This window comes from Oncorhynchus gorbuscha, linkage group LG02 (genome assembly GCF_021184085.1).
Source record: "Oncorhynchus gorbuscha isolate QuinsamMale2020 ecotype Even-year linkage group LG02, OgorEven_v1.0, whole genome shotgun sequence".
Taxonomy (NCBI): domain Eukaryota; kingdom Metazoa; phylum Chordata; class Actinopteri; order Salmoniformes; family Salmonidae; genus Oncorhynchus; species Oncorhynchus gorbuscha.
The window spans coordinates 72,211,302-72,228,122 of NC_060174.1; the positions used below are offsets into that span (position 1 = coordinate 72,211,302).

The following is a 16,821-nucleotide window of genomic DNA, read 5'->3' on the forward strand; positions in this document are numbered from 1 at the left end:
TTGAAACAATTCCATCTGCACTAGAGAGAGAGAGATGAACGCAATGAAAGAAGACACATGCTCGGTTTTCATAGGATTTATATTTCAAATTAAATTCTGCCATACTCTAAGGAGACCTTTTCTGGTGTAAAACCAATACTGGTAAATGATGCTTATGTTAAAGCTATATACTTCAGTCTGGAGCATCTGCGCTACTGCAGCTGGTAATGAAATTCAGTCTGAGGGAGAGAAACCATTGGAGCCTACACAAATTAAGTTGGCTGTTTCTATCACTGGCGATTGCTTCTAAGGCCATGTGTGATGGTGAGAATAATGAGGAGTCAGGAAAGCAAAATTCCAATCTGATATACATGGGGTGCATTAGCTCTCTCAATTGAAGGGGATAGGGGAGGCCATGGGTGGTTGAGAGCCTGGAAATACTCTGTCTCTTTGACTCATCCCAACCCTGAGTGCTAAATATGTATCCTGTGATGTCAGCTCAAGTGTATTGAATTATTGAGGCAGGGCTGGACTTCATCTGATGAGGAATGAGTCAAATTAATAAATCAAATTTGAACAGACAGGTAACACAAACTGAGTTTGATAGGTATTAGTGGGAGTAGAGAATTTGTTTTGCTTTCACACTGTATAAATAGTACACCATTCCTCTAAGAAATACTTACAGTAACGTTACTATCAAATTATAATTCTAAATCAAATCTAACAAGCAGTGTATCCAAATGGCTGTGGGCCTACTACTATTCAAGTAATGTCATCGGTCTTATAGAGACTGTTCTTGAATAATAATGATCTCTTATAGAAACATTTATTTTGCAGGGCTCTTCGAAAAAACAGAATACAAACTATTGAAGAGGGAATATTTTCTGGCATGCCAAACCTGATAGACTTGTGAGTTAACTCTACTTCACACAACATTACATGGGTCAAAAAACGTTGTAATATGTCCAAATACAGTAATGTATTTCATTGTTGAAAATATTTTTTGTCAATGGATTCATTTAAACTGTCATTCCAGGGACGTATCTTTAAACAAAATTGAGGAGTTCTCACCAACTATATTTACAAATCTTCAAAACCTAAAACAGTTGTAAGTATATCCAATGACTACTTGCATCCTAGCCCTGATATATTTATTGTTTTGAAAGATGTTCTCGTTATGGATTTACTGAAAGCGTTTGATACGCTTTATACGATCAAGTAGGTCACAAGTATAACTTCATATTGTTGAGTTTCAGTTTATTAACTTTACTTTTCATCGATCTGTAATTGAGGCCATGTTGACCACAGAGTGGAGGGGCAGTAAATCAAAGTGATATAACCTGCCCTGTATTGATGCCCCCCCCTCCTCCTCTCTCAGGAACATCTCAAATAACCCTCTGACTCATATCTATGATCATCAGTTTGACATGTTTGTCAATTTGCAATCTCTGTAAGTAACGTATTTCATACTTATGTAACATGGTTTACTAGTTTTAGTGAATTTGAGAAATGTTGACTTTTCTGTTTCCCCTCAGGAGTATAGAGGAGGTCGATATACCAAACATCAGTATTCAGATGTTTCGCTCTCTTCGGAACTTGGCCCATATGTGAGTACCGGTATATCTTATGTCTTCATTTATTATTGTTATGTCATCGACATTTAATTTCATGTGTCCATACTGTATAAACAGCAAGGCACTAAGCCTGTAGAAGCTGCTAATTGGAATTTCATATTTTTTAAGTAGCTTACTGTAGGCCTAAAAACAGGCTAAATGTAGTATGAGTAAATGTCTAAACATTTGTTGCCAATTATCCGCCAACAACTAATGAACTCATGGCTTCGTATGCATGCATAATACAGGACTTATTAAGTGTCTGGTAAGCTACTTACTTATTAGCAGCTTATACAAGCTTAATTAGGTCACTATACAGCAAATTGACGCCTAAAATGAACAGCTATCTTTCTTGGTGTGTAGTGAGGTCTTGTTACTGCAAATAATGTTTAATCAACAATAATGTTTAATCAGCACAGGTCAGGTCCACACTGCATGTAAAGTACCAAAGCCAGAGGCCAATTCTGCACTGTATTTAATTACATCCATTTGTCAGCTAATTATTCTCTGACAAAGCATACTGTATACCCTAAACAAACCTGTCAACTGTCAACCATATCAATATAAAAGTGAAACTGTGAACATGATCAATGATATTGTCATTTTTTTCTTATTGACCCAGTTATTTTAAGAAATTTGAATACTGTGGCTACTCTCCTAATGTGCGAAGTTGCAAGCCAAACACTGACGGGATTTCAACATTTGAGAATCTTCTTGCGAACATCATCCTTCGCGTTTTTGTGTGGGTGGTGGCCTTCATCATCTGCTTTGGCAACGTTTTTGTGATATGCCTGAGGTCTTGCATTGCATCCGAAAATCAGCACCACACCATGGCCATCATATCACTGTGCTGTGAGTAGACTGCCTCAACACAATGAGGGCAGCAATCACTTGTGCACAGCAACTTGTACTTAGCTAACTAATTATTTTTTTAGATACATTGAGCACCACACAGTGCATAAACAACTAATCTGATGAAAATCTATGCATATGAACTAAGTGCCCTGAAATCCATCACATCTGTTAGGTGCTGACTGCTTGATGGGAGTATACCTGTTCTTCATTGGTGCATTCGACATCAAATACTGTGGAGAGTACAACAGACACGCCCAGCTGTGGATGGAGAGCATGCAGTGCCAGTTGATTGGCTCTCTGGCCATGCTGTCCACTGAGGTGTCAGTCATGCTTCTGACCTACATGACTATGGAGAAGTACCTGTGCATTGTGTTCCCCTTCCACAACTACAGAGCCGGACGGAAACAGACACTCTGCTACCTCATCTTCATCTGGGTCCTGGGTTTCATAATCGCCGTCATTCCCCTCTGGGACAAGCAGACGTTTGGGAATTACTACGGCAGGAATGGAGTGTGTTTTCCACTTCACTCAGACGAGATGGAGAAACCAGGTGCCCGATGCTACTCCACTGGAATATTTCTGGGTAAGAGGAACATAGAATCCCCATCATCAGGGCTGATTCCTGCAAGATAATGAGGATGCAATTCCACAGGCCTTGGATTTTGCAATAGCTTTACGCTGATTATGGTTTTGCTGACATAATTCTGTTTTATTCAATGCTTATATCAGGATGGTATATTGTAGTGTAATGAAAGCATGTATTACACATTTTGTCTTTCAGGATTGAATCTCTTTGCATTCGTCATGATCGTCTTCTCCTACACCAGCATGTTTTACTCTGTACAGAAAACTGCTAAGACAGCAAGACAGTCCGTCTACAACAAGGAGGTCTCTATAGCCAAGAGGTTTTTCTTCATTGTTTTCACAGATGCCATGTGTTGGACACCTATATTCCTCCTAAAGATCCTCTCTCTTTTACAAGTGAAAATAGCAGGTAAACCAGATACATGTGGTTGTATGATTACTACTATTAAATGGCTATAATTTTGTTTAATCTTTGTGGCCTCATCCCCTTCTTCCTCATCCTCCCTTTCCTCCAGGAACAATCGTTTTATGGGTGGTGATCTTCATCCTGCCCATCAATAGTGCCCTAAACCCCATCCTGTACACCATCACCACCAGCTCCTTCCAGGAGAGACTGAAACTCTGCCTGAAGGCCAAGTGCAAACAGACTGGGCTCAGGGAAACTTCCCAGAAAGTATCTGAAGTCTACCAGAACCCCAGCCCTCCTCCTTAACAAAAAGGACCCTCTCAGTCAGGGAGCTCGCCGACCCTCCTGGGTGTGCAGGCTTTTATTCCAGTCCTTCTGGAACACACCTGATTCAGATCATCAAGATCTTGCAGATCATCTGATTAATAGGATCAGTGTGTTTGAGCAGGGCTTGAGCAAAGCCTGCATACCGAGTAGCTCTCCAGGAGGTTTGGCTATCCATGCCCTTATGTCATTTGATATGGAGAGTGATGTATTCATGTAATCAATCTTTACCAGCAAGAGAACAAATTCTCTGGGAACCAATTTATTGCCAAATGTTTTGTGAATACATAATGTACAGTTACAGTAAACACAGATGTGCAGAATCAACGTATTTTCCTGACCCAAATTACAGTATACCAAACATTAGGAACACCTTCCTAATATTTAGTTTCACACCCTCCCCCTCCCCTTTTGCCCTCAGAACAGGTCTCTGAAAGGCATCTACTACTATACCCCAATCAAAGGCGCTTTAATCTTTATTTGTCTTGCACATTCACCCTCTGAATGGCACAAATACACATTCCTCATCTCAATTGTCTCAAGGCTTAAAAATCCTTCTTTAACCGGTCTCCTCCCCTTCATCTACACTGATTGAAGTGGATTTAACAAGTGACATCAATAAGGGATCATAGCTTCCACCTAGATTCACCTGGTCAGTCTGTCATGGAAAGAGCCTCTGTTCTTAAAGATTTGTACACTCATTGCACATGAATTGTAGAAATGTATAATTAAAAAAATCCACAAATATGGAATTGAAACGGTGTAAATTAGTGATATGTTTCAGGTTTTAATGTGTGACATTTGGTAAATTTCACATTCTGATGCAGTGATACGGCTTGCTTCAAGCTCAACTGTGACAAGAATACAAATTATGGTGGTGAAAAAGGGGCTGGGGAATTTAGGGAGAGAATACACATTTCAACAAATCTATTGCTTTTGTAATTTGTTTACAGTCAGAGCCGTATAATACAAATAGGTAGTAAATGGAGAATAAAGAGTAATAGATGAGACAAATTAGATAAAGACGTTGTGGGCTAAAATGTTAAATTATTTACTACTGCTTCAATGATAAGTACAACAGCCTGTTATGTGTTACAAAAAATAATTAAGTTAGAAATACACTGTAGTTCACAGAACTGTGTTTATGGTTACTTACATACTGGTAGTCACAGTCATACGACTCAAATAAGGACTCAATCATACAGACATAAATAAAACACTGATTACTGAGACACAATAGATAGGGAAGATACCGAGTCAGTTGTACAACTGAATGCCTTCCACATTTAACCCAAGCCTTCTGAATCAGAGCGGTGCAGGGAGCTGCCTTAGTCACCATCCACGGCACCCAGGGAACAGTGGGTTAACTGCCTTGCTCAGGGGCAGAACAACAGATTTTAACCTTGTCAGCTCGGGGATTCGATCCAGAAACCTTCCAGTTACTGGCCCAACGCTCTAACCACTAGGCTACCTGCCACACTTATGTTTCCTAAAGCTCGGGCTGTCTGTCCACTGTGGAGCATGCTACAATCCGTTCCCCTCCTCATTGTGATAGTTAAATATTTATTCATGGATAATTTGCTGACATCAAAGTTTGATTTATTCTATCGTTTGAGTTCCGCGCTTATATCTTATAGTTTGGGCCTTGGTGAACAGATATTTGCCCATTTAAAACATGTCTCTGTTCCTATTTTTAAACTTCTGAAGATCTGGGGAAGAAGACTGATCCCTAGAGCTCAGCAGCTAAATTAAAGCGAGAGGAGGTTAACCAGTTAGACTTATAAAGATAGGAGTAAAAGGAAGAGACATAACATGAAGTCCAGAGTAGAGCCCCCTCTTGAGACATACAGTGTGTGATGATAAACACTTGAGTAATGCAAGCAGTTGATGAGAATGTATAGCCAAAGCAAGGCCTGGGAGGGGGGGGTCTACTAAGCTAACATATGGAATTGTTTTAAGATGGTAATACCATGGATCATTTAGCTATTTGATTTTGAATTTTAGGACCCCTGTCAGTATAAAAATATATATATTGATAAAATATTGAATTTGGCCTTTACTACTATAGCCCATAGAAATACATTGAGTAACACACAAATACATGGCAAAACAGAGAGTCCAAAAAAATATATCATAAGGAATATGTTTTTGAAGTGTCTGTTCGATATCTAGGAGATATAAGAAAGCTCACTACCACCCACTAAGGTGTCTCAGTAAGCAACCCTTTTCTCTCTTACATCTAAGTATCATCAATACTGGGGTTTAGCTATTCAAGTAGCAAGGTATGGTGCCATTCTTATGTTTGAGATGCAGCGAATCACAGTAGTAAAATATATTAGCTCTGTGAATTTATCATGAAGAAATTGCATAGTATACAGAACAAACAGGAATGGTTGCTAAAGAGCTCTCCTGAATTATTCCATGGCATTTTAGCATCCTCGCCTTTAGTCTTGCTCCTTTCACAGCAGCATTAAAATGGGAACTGATATGTAAGTATCATAAGTAAAGCTATCAACACAATTGTCCTAATCTAACCTAGTCTTTCAAAAAAATGGATTTTGTATATATAAACTATTTAATTGACTTCAGAGTATTTTTGAATATGTTATCGTGAGTTAATGCATAGACTTGTTTAGAATATTGCTACCAATTCCACAGTCGTTCCTAATGGGACATCAGTACAATATGAGAGTCCACATCCTGACAGTCCTATGTTGATGACACTGTAGAGAGTTTGTCAGGTAGATGTAGCATAATGCTACAGATTGGCACTCTAAATTTTAGTAATTGTGAGCCGTAGGCTGCACGTGTCTGAGGTGGGCTGTCTGGCCATCTCAGAGCTCAAATCTTTGTCTCTGTTCCTCTTGCTGTGAGCACAGGGAAGGAGCCCCGTATCCTAGAAACTTCCACTGCACAGAGATGGCCTAACACTTTGCAGTACCACTCAGGTGATCGTCCCCTGAAACATGACAACACAAGGGCAAATAAGACATTATGATCCAATTACATACTTCAATAACAGCGGAGGTTCACCCACTCAGAAAGATATATCAATAGCATTCACATTTAGATTATCTTTCACACAACAAATCTACATTGCATAATTATTTTCATGGTAATTATGACTGTTTAATTGGCAAGGTGCAAATTAATTGCATGAACTCGAGGTCAACATGTTGTGCGTAGGCATCAATTAGCCATTTAAATCATCACAAAAAAACATGGTGTCCAATAGAAATGAATGCATAGCTGGTTTCCTACCAGAGGTCTGCTCTGCAGTAGTGCATCAGCCTGGACCGGCTCATCCCAGAGGGCTCAATCAGGAACTGTGAGGTTAGCAGCACTGCCTGTTGCCCCGCTTCCAGGTGAACGTTGTCATGGTCCACAGAGGAGGACACTAGCAGACATAGGCCCCGAGGAAGGTCTCCACCGCCTAATCACCACCGCCTAATCAGGAGAAAAATACAGCAAGGGTCATTGCTGTCATCTTTGATTTCAATCAAGAGCCTGAAGATTTAACAATTCACCTTACTGAATCAACCACATACTGAATCAACAACATGTTTGACTAACCCTGAGAAAAGGGCAGTCATAAGAATGATTGGTCTCTGGCCACTGCCCTTCAGTCCATGTCTCCCAATGAGGCGTTGGATAGAGCACCTGGCAAGACAGACAGCTATTCTCATCCGCCATGCGTACCTCAGCACTACGAAGTCCTTGCGGGGATGAGGTGCCATGCTGTCTGTCACAAAGTGATTACACCTCTGTGTTGTCCTCTAGAGCCTCGATTACACGGCTGTGTAGTAGGTCATCATCCCACAGGTGGCGCTCACGCAGAACTCTGTGCAACACTGTCTGGGGCGGGTCCTCGATCTCTGTGGTCACTTTCCAAAGACGGATGGGATGGCCATCCCCTACCTGAAGAGAACAAATGGATTGTGATTTTATGGTTTAGGACTGGACCGTATACTGTAGCTTTAACAAGCTAGCTAACGTGCCTTCACTCTTCAAAGTGGACAGGATTCACTTCATTCCAACAGCAAAAGAAGCTATGCCAAATGGTAAATCCATTTTCCAGTCATACAAAGATTGAAGGCCATACTGTCGTGACAATGCAGGGCAAAATTCAAACTCAATTTGGCAAACATGCTCCAGTGATTGAATGACCGTTAGGGGGGCCCCAATCCAAAACATATAGAAATAAAATATTTAGTGACATTGAAAAATTGTCATACGTAAATATATATATATATATATAAAATAGTAATCTATTTATAATGATAATTATTATTATGGAAAGAGGGATACCTAGTCAGTTGTACAACTGAATGCCTTCAAATGACATGTGTCTTCTGCAATTAACCCAATCTATAATAAATAATATAATATATGCCATTTAGCAGACGCTTTTATCCAAAGCGACTTACAGTCATGTGTGCATACATTCTACGTATGGGTGGTCCCCGGGATTGAACCCACTACCTGGCATTACAAGCGCCATGCTCTACCAACTGAGCTACAGGACCTCTACCAACTGAGCTACAGCCCCCTGAATCAGAGAGCTGCAGGGGCTGATTATTATTATGTAGTTATTTTTTAATGGAACTCAGTCAGGGTCTCAACTTACTGTTAAGAGTTAGAAAAGAAGAATACAAGGTGCAATTTTTGAAATGTGGTAGTGAATTAGCAGTTTTCCACTGAGTCACTGACAGTCACTCAGATAGCCTATGTCAACTACATTTTTATTTATTGCTAATGTAGTCTTGTCAGTTATCTAAACCTTGTAATAAACATCACCAAATTACCGGGCACGCAGGGCATGTGCCCAAGAGCCCTGACCTCCAGGGGGCCCCCATTGATTTTGTTAGTCACTCTCACTTCGGATATCTTATGAAAAAATGTGTAGGATTGCAGGAAATTAGCGTAAAAACTGCAAATATTTCTCACTACCCAATGGCAGAATGTGTAGATTTGCAGGACATTACCTTTGAAACTGCAACATTTTCTCTCCCCCCATGGAAAAATGTGGAAAATTGCATGAAATTCGTTTTTAAACTGCAAAATGTTCTTTACACCCCATGGAAAAATGAGTAGAATTGCAGAAAATTAACTTTAACACTGAAATGTTTTGCCTGTGAGGTGGAGCCCCCCCCCCCAAATCTCGCTTAGGACCCTCAAAAGTCTAGAGGCGCTTCTGCCTGCAGGAAAAACTAATATTAGTATGATTGAGCAGTAAATTCTGCTCTTGTATGAGAACAGACAGCATTAGTATCAGCATGCAGCAGAGTCACTGAGCCATACCTTCTTGTAGGTCAGCTCTGTGTTCTCTGGACTTGGGGCACTGTGCCATCCTTTGCTCTTTGCTATGGCCTCCCCTCGGTACAACTTGGAAGTTATCCTCCAGGTAGGCTCTGTAATCCACAGGATTGCCCTTCAGGTTCAGGCCCAGGCTGTAGAGAGGGAGTGGCTGGGCGTCTGCTGCAACGTAGGAGTTCCGCGACTGCAACATCATCCATGAGGGAACTGGCACACCAAATAAGAGGGCAATTGGGTTGTTTTTTAAATGAATTAGAGATGTATATAGCGGTTTTCATGAATGTATAGTGTAGCCTACTGAATTCCTCTGAAAGTACATCAAGTTCATATCCAATATCACATTTATCCCATTTATGTACACTGTGAAAACATGATTATTTCAGTCATTCTAAAACAAATCTTTCTTAAAAATAAACCCGTCTTTAAATGGGTCATGTTTTTAACAATAGTCAATGCAGCTGGATGGTGTTTTGTTGGAGACTGATTGTCCTGAAGGATCATGCTATTCAGAATAGAGACAATTTACTTCAAGGACTGTAGATTCACTGTTCTGTATAATACCTGGAATAATTTCTTACATTCCACAATCATGTGGCTGAGCCCTTGACTGGCAGCCATGTTCTCACTCAGGTCCTTGTGGTCTGGTTTTCCACCTGCCCCCTTTTGGTGGATTAATCTGGCAGAAAGATGGAACACTGTCAACACACATCACAATCATCCTCTAAGCTTTGAGTTCAATCACAGTACAATGTTGTCAATATGCAGCATTGTGATGAGGAAATAGTCAAGAGGAAAAGGAATGGTCCAACACTGTCTGGCCTCTGTAGTTTTGTTTGGGCTCCATTTTGACATGACACATCCATGAGGATGATAATAAGCAGAATGTTGGGGCATTTATTTAACCCAGATGAAAACAACTGCTCGAACACTGTCAGTCCAAGGTAGTTTTGTTTGTACAAAATGTTGACTTGACTCATCAATCAGAATGGGTACAGTGGAGCCACTAAAGCACTCATGTTCCCTAATGGTGATGGATGTAGGAGTGCAAGAGAATACACCAGAGGGAGCTCTGGGCGTCATTTAAAAACAATGATCCAGCTGCAAAGGCATTAAGTGCAATGCAGCACACGCCAAAACAAATTAATACATGCCATGATACACACGCATGCCAGTACATACCTAGGGGAGGTGCCCTCCTTCTTGGAGACGTTGAGGTGCAGGATGGAGTGGGCCAGGCACACGGCCAGGTCCCAGCTGTCTTCTGGTTCTCCTCAGCAGAAGCGATGTCACTGAGGAAGTAGAGCATGGTCTGCAGGACCTCCCGGTTCTCGTCAGGCAGCAGGATGACTGCAGCCTGGGCTGCCTGAAGACGCATGTCCTTCAGGACACCTGGAAAATACACATGACAGATATCATCACCATCTTTGGAATCTCTGATGTTCTGATGTGTAAAATGGTAATTTGACCGAGAACACAAACCAAAGCTGGTGTCTGAACGTCAATTGTTATGTTCATTTTATGATGCTATTTTAATATATGAGCATTAACCAATGATTCAGGCCACACCCGGTCATGATTACAGACACCTGTGTGTGTCTTGACACTATATAAATGAGTCACCCCGCAGTGTTTGTCATTATACCCTGATGAAGACAGCTTGTCTGTCAAAACATTGGACATTACATTTTTGCATCTGAGATCCTAAAGTGTGCAGCTCTCCTTTATTTTTTAAAAAGTTTTAAGATCTTAGCATGATAATGAAGAAACTGATGACATCTGAATGAACCTGGTAATTATAGCAGTAGACATTCTATATAGATTACAACCAGACATCAAATCTAGACGATTTAATACCATGTTTGTAAAACCTCTATAAATCCTAACTGCCGCTGTAACATTATAGCTGGGGGACATCAGAGTGCTGTATCATTATTATGCCTCTCAATAAGCTGATTGACTTCTCAGAGGAGACTATCTAGTCAATGATTTAAATCTGAGAATTATGTGCTGAGGGGTAATCTGAAGTAGACACAGGAGTTCAGTGCTTTCCAGTGTGGGTGGGGAGCACTTAGAGCAAGGATGGGCAACTTTGGGGCTACAAAAAATTTGAACTCCACATGAGGGGCCCCCCCAGTGACTTTCAATGACTGACATAACAAGAGAAAAACTACTGATGCACAACTACCTTTCAAAATTGCACTATTCTAACTCTCAACAGGTCTCTGAAGTACTGTTTCAGCAGGTCAGCCACAGACTTACGGAAAATGTCAACCTTGACAGGAAAAGTAGAGAAACGTATTAATTCCACTGGTGTATTAGCATAATTCATAAACTTCAATGCATTATCATATATAATGTATCACCAAGTACATGAAATCTCACTACAATGGAAATAACATAATATATCTAGAGTGGAACAAATACTAAAGTTATAAGGTTATACACACAATGTAGCATGAGGGAACATATGATCACTTTGAAGGGATGAGAGTGACTGTACCTTTTCCAGGCATTGGCTACGGAGGTAGCGCATGGCCTGCTGGATGCCCTGGGGTAGGAGTTGCCCAGTCCTTTGGACATTGATGATTAGCGGGACACCAAAAACCTGCTTGTCCCTGTAGTCAGGGACCTTAGTTCTCTTCATAAACTTAGAAATTGACCTGCCAAAACTGAGGAAAAGGGGGACTAGATTCAATCTTTTCATGTAGATATTAGCAGATAGGTTGTTAGATGAAATACATGTAATAATTCATATCTGGAAATTCATAGCATACTAACAGCCTCTGTGTGATGTAATTTTTTTGTGCATATTCCTATTTATTTCCGCAACAACACACTCACTCATCACAAATTGTAATCAAGCTAGTTGCCTCCTAAAGACATGAATGACATTGGGCAAAAAGGGTAGGCTATCGCTGATCATAAATGTTGATGATTGATGTACATCTGCTAGTTAACTAGCTCAATAACGTTTTTATTGATTGTGATTCATCTTCAGTGCTCCTAAATAATAACTTAATAATATAATATTCATAATATTTCAACTCATGATATATGGCTGGCTGGCTAGTAGCCTGTGTGGATATTTTAGTATATGGTGGTTAACTAAAGTCGACTACCTCTGTGGCTGCTGCTGACACACATGTGCAACTCCCAACTGATGAAAGGAGGGAGTTGGGTCATAGGTGCAGCTCCTCTTTATGTCTTTCTGCCTCTCTCTGCTGCACACATCAGCCAACCAGAACGAATATTGATGATGATGTAAATCAAGTGTTATCAAGTGTTAATCAAATGTTCTGCTGCAGCCACGGCAGTACTGTTGATATTTAAAATAGCGAACTTGATGACGACTTGTGGGCAGTGGGATCAGAACAACATCGACAAAAACTGATCACAAAAAAACTATATCCCCTCCCAAAACTGCACTTGGCGAGTGGGAGGGCAAGGGGCAGGTGCTCAAGCACATGTAGACTCTCTGAGCACGTGCCTGACCACAGGTAACATTAGATATTTTCCCTGGACATCTGATGTCTTTTTTAAAAATAAACTGTTTGGTCTAACGGTTTCCATTTTGTCTGATGAATATTCACATAATGCTTTTTGGGCTGAGGGATGAAGCTTAATTGGGTGACAGTACAAGAGGGGAGATAAATTAAAGTTGGAACTTTTTTTATTTATTTTTATTTCACCTTTATTTAACCAGGTAGGTTAGTTGAGAACAAGTTCTCATTTGCAACTGCGACCTGGCCAAGATAAAGCAGGTAGAGATATTGGTGTGCAAAAGAGCAGAAAAGTAAATAAATAAAAACAGTATGGGGATGAGGTAGGTGAAAATGGGTGGGCTATTTACCAATAGATTATGTACAGCTGCAGCGATCGGTTAGCTGCTCAGATAGCAGATGTTTGAAGTTAGTGAGGGAGATAAAGGGTCCAACTTCAGCGATTTTTGCAATTCGTTCCAGTCACAGGCAGCAGAGTACTGGAACGAAAGGCGGCCAAATGAGGTGTTGGCTTTAGGGATGATCAGTGAGATACACCTGCTGGAGCGCGTGCTGCGGATGGGTGTTTCCATCGTGACCAGTGAACTGAGATAAGGCGGAGCTTTACCTAGCATGGACTTGTAGATGACCTGGAGCCAGTGGGTCTGGCGACGAATATGTAGCGAGGGCCAGCTGACTAGAGCATACAAGTCGCAGTGGTGGGTGGTATAAGGTGCTTTAGTGACAAACCTTTTAGTATGGAGAATAAAACCTGCTAATTCACTGCTGACAACTGAGCTTGTCCTAAAATGGCCATTGCAAAGAAAATGGGGATACCTAGTTAGTAGTTCAACTGAATGCATTCAACTTAAATGTGTCTTCCACATTTGAAACAGAGAGGTGCGGGTGGCTGCCTTAATCGACATCCACATCATCTGCGCCCCTGGGGAACAGTGGGTTAAGTGCCTTGTTCAGGGGCAGAATGACAGATTTTTACCTTGTAAGATTTTTACTTTTTGGTTACTGGCCCAACACTCCTACCCGCCAGGCGACCTAGTTTCTTTATGTAGGAAAATGTGATTTATTTTGGAGAAGCATGAGTCATCCGAATAGAAAATACGAGCCTGAATGAGAGACGATTGTGAAGTTGTTCAAATCAAACTTTTTAACAGCCATCTTTGTGAAAAGCAGATTTAACTGTTATAATACTTTACATTAGCTGCAGACATGTAGATCAAAGGCCTTGCCATATGGAACAATGAATACAATTAATTTTAAAAAGCAACATCCTGACCACAAACAAAGCAATACTTGCTTCTGAGTAATTGGAAACATGAATCTCTTGAAATGAACCTTTCATTCCCTGGTTACATGCATATCAAAGGTCAGTATAATAGAGTGCATAGAGTGCACTTCCCTACGTATTGGCCTTTATCTCAATTTAAGTCTCCACTCACCAGTTCCCAAGGGCCCTCCACTCTCCAGTTCCCAAGGGCCCTCCACTCACCAGCTCCAGCCATGTTGGTCGGGTTCGCAGTACTTCTCCATGATAGCAGTGAGCCGGAGCAGAGAGAACTTCTGCAGCAGGTTGAGCTGAGGGGCTGACTGGCAGTTCATCTCCTGGGAGGCTGAAGTCAGGCTTGGCCTGTGAGAGTTCTGGAAACTAAACCACCGTAGCTTCCTAGAGAGAGGGGAAATGTAATGGGAACCAAGGTGATTGTTGAGCCAAGCATCAATCATCACGTCAGCAGAACAAGACCCTAGATATTTATTGGAAAGTGGCATCAAGCCTCATCATCATGCACTTTCACCACCCTGTGAAGCTCATTATAACTTGTTTCATCTGTAGCCTATTAAACTGTATGCTTTCCCAAGTCGTAGTGGGAGGACCACACAGCATATCATCGTGTGACTCCAAAAACACTTCAATTTTATTTTATTGATTTAATTTCACCAGTTAGGCTAGTTGAGAACAAGTTCTCATTTGCAACTGCGCCCTGGCCAAGATAAAGCGTAGCAATTCGACTCATACAACAACACAGAGTTACATATGGAATAAACAAAACATACAGTCAATAATACAGTAGAACAAAAGAAAACAAAAAGTCTATATACAGTGAGTGCAAATGAGGTAAGATAAAGGAGTTAAGGAAATCAATAGGCCATGGTTGTGAAGTAATTACAATATAGTATTTAAACACTGGAATGGTAGATCGGCAGAAGATGAATGTGCAAGTAGAGATACTGGGGTGCAAAGGAGCAAAATAAATAAATACCCGTATGGGGGTGGGGTAGGTAGATAGCCTATCTGTAAACAGCCCATCTAAGTACACGTGCAGTGATCTGTAAACTGCTCTGACAGCTGGTGCTTAAAGCTAGTGAGGGAGATGTGAGTCTCCAACTTCAGAGATTTTTGAAATTCGTTCCAGTCATGGGCAGCAGAGAACTGGAAGGAAAGACGACCAAAGGAGGAATTGGCTTCGGGGGTGACCAGTGAGATATACCTGCAGGAGCGCGTGCTACGAGTGGGTGCTGCTATGGTGACCAGTGAGCTGAGATAAGGCGGAGCTTTAGCTAGCAGAGACTTGTAGATAACCTGTAGCCAGTGGGTTTGGCGACGAGTATGAAGCGAGTGCCAACCAACGAGAGTGTACAGGTCGCAATGGTGGGTGGTGTATGGGGCTTTGGTGACAAAACGGATGGCACTGTGATAGACTGCATCCAGTTTGTTGAGTCTATTTTATAGATGACATCACCGAAGTCGAGGATCGGTAGGATGGTCAGTTTTACGAGGGTATGTTTGGCAGCATGAGTGAAGGATGCTTTGTTGCGATATAGGAAGCCAATTCTAGATTTAATTTTTGATTGGAGATGCTTAATGTGAGTCTGGAAGGAGAGTTTACAGTCTAACCAGGTATTTGTAGTTGTCCACATATTCTAAGTCAGAGCCGTCCAGAGTAGTGATGCTGGACGGGCGAGCAGGTGCGGGCTGCGATCGATTGAAAAGCATGCATTTAGTTTTACTTGCGTTTAAGAGCAGTTGGAGGCCACGGAAGGAGAGTTGTATGGCATTGAAGCTCTTCTGGAGGTTAGTTAACACAGTGTCCAAGAAGGGGCCAGAAGTATACAGAATGGTATCGTCTGCGTAGAGGTAGATCAGAGAATCACCAGCAGCAAATAGCAACATCATTGATGTATACAGAAAAGAGAGTCGGCCCGATAATTGAACCATGTGGCACACCCATAGAGACTGTCAGACAACAGGCCCTCTGATTTGACACACTGAACTCTATCAGAAAAGTAGTTGGTAAACCAGGCGAGGCAATCATTTGAGGAAACCAAGGCTGTCAAGTCTGCCAATAAAAAATGTTGTGATTGACAGAGTCGAAAGCCTTGGCCAGGTCGATGAATACAGCTGCACAGTAATGTCTCTTATCGATGGCGGTTATGATGTCGTTTAGAACCTTGAGCGTGGCTGAGGTGCACCCATGACCAGCTCTGAAACCAGATTGCATAGCGGAGAAGGTACGGTGGGATTCGAAATGGTCAGTAATCTGTTTGTTAACTTGGCTTTCAAAGACCATAGTTTGGGTCTAGAGTGTCACCCCCTTTGAAGAGGGGGATGACCGCGGCAGCATTCCAATCTTTGGGAATCTCAGACGATACGAAAGAGAGGTTGAACAGGCTAGTAATAAGGGTTGCAACAATTTTGGCAGATAATTTTAGAAAGAGAGGGTCCAGATTGTCTAGCCCGGCTGATTTGTAGGCGTCCAGATTTTGCAGCTCTTTCAGAAGATCGGCTATCTGGATTTGGGTAAAGGAGAAATGGTGGGGGCTTTGGCGGGCTGCTGTGGAGGGTGCCGGGCAGTTGACCGGGGTAGGGGTAGCCATGTGGAAAGCATGGCCAGCCGTAGAGAAATGCTTATTGAAATTCTCAATTATAGTGGATTTAATCGGTGGTGACATTGTTTCCTAGCCTCAGAGCAGTGGGCAGCTGGGAGGAGGCAATCTTATTCTCCATGAACTTTACAGTGTCCCAGAACCTTTTTGAGTTCGTACTACAGGATGCAAATTTCTGTTTGAAAAAGCTTGCCTTAGCTTTTCTAACTGCCTGTATATATTTGTTCCTAACTTCCCTGAAAAGTTGCCTATCACAGGGCCTATTCGATGCTAATGCAGAACGCCACAGGATGTTTTTGTCCTAGTCAAGGGCAGACAGGTCTGGCGTGAACCAAGGACTATATCTAGTCCTAGTTCTAAATTT

General features: G+C 41.5%; 1 protein-coding gene and 1 long non-coding RNA gene across 4 annotated transcripts in view; one reads left to right on the plus strand and one right to left on the minus strand.

Annotated features, from left to right (window-relative positions):
• LOC124008805 (relaxin receptor 1-like) overlaps positions 1 to 4,492 on the plus strand; it is a 38,618-nt gene extending 34,126 nt beyond the window's left edge. Inside the window, exons 10-17 of the mRNA XM_046320375.1 lie at positions 817 to 888; positions 1,016 to 1,087; positions 1,358 to 1,429; positions 1,515 to 1,586; positions 2,215 to 2,444; positions 2,620 to 3,030; positions 3,229 to 3,441; positions 3,548 to 4,492. Of these exons, the coding sequence (XP_046176331.1) occupies positions 817 to 888; positions 1,016 to 1,087; positions 1,358 to 1,429; positions 1,515 to 1,586; positions 2,215 to 2,444; positions 2,620 to 3,030; positions 3,229 to 3,441; positions 3,548 to 3,744 (1,339 nt within the window). The 3' untranslated portion in view covers positions 3,745 to 4,492. The remainder of the gene's footprint in view (positions 1 to 816; positions 889 to 1,015; positions 1,088 to 1,357; positions 1,430 to 1,514; positions 1,587 to 2,214; positions 2,445 to 2,619; positions 3,031 to 3,228; positions 3,442 to 3,547) is intronic.
• On the minus strand, positions 4,185 to 14,232 carry LOC124008816. Of its 3 annotated transcripts, none has more exons than XR_006834171.1 (9): positions 14,015 to 14,232; positions 11,579 to 11,747; positions 11,264 to 11,350; positions 10,258 to 10,467; positions 9,657 to 9,754; positions 9,064 to 9,285; positions 7,462 to 7,680; positions 7,024 to 7,209; positions 4,185 to 6,721 (listed from the first exon to the last, which is right to left on the minus strand). It is a non-coding gene; the product is annotated as an uncharacterized LOC124008816 (long non-coding RNA). The 3 variants fall into 3 exon arrangements; XR_006834172.1 differs by having other exon boundaries at positions 9,640 to 9,754; XR_006834173.1 differs by lacking the exon at positions 11,264 to 11,350.
• Between the last annotated feature and the right edge of the window lie 2,589 nt (positions 14,233 to 16,821).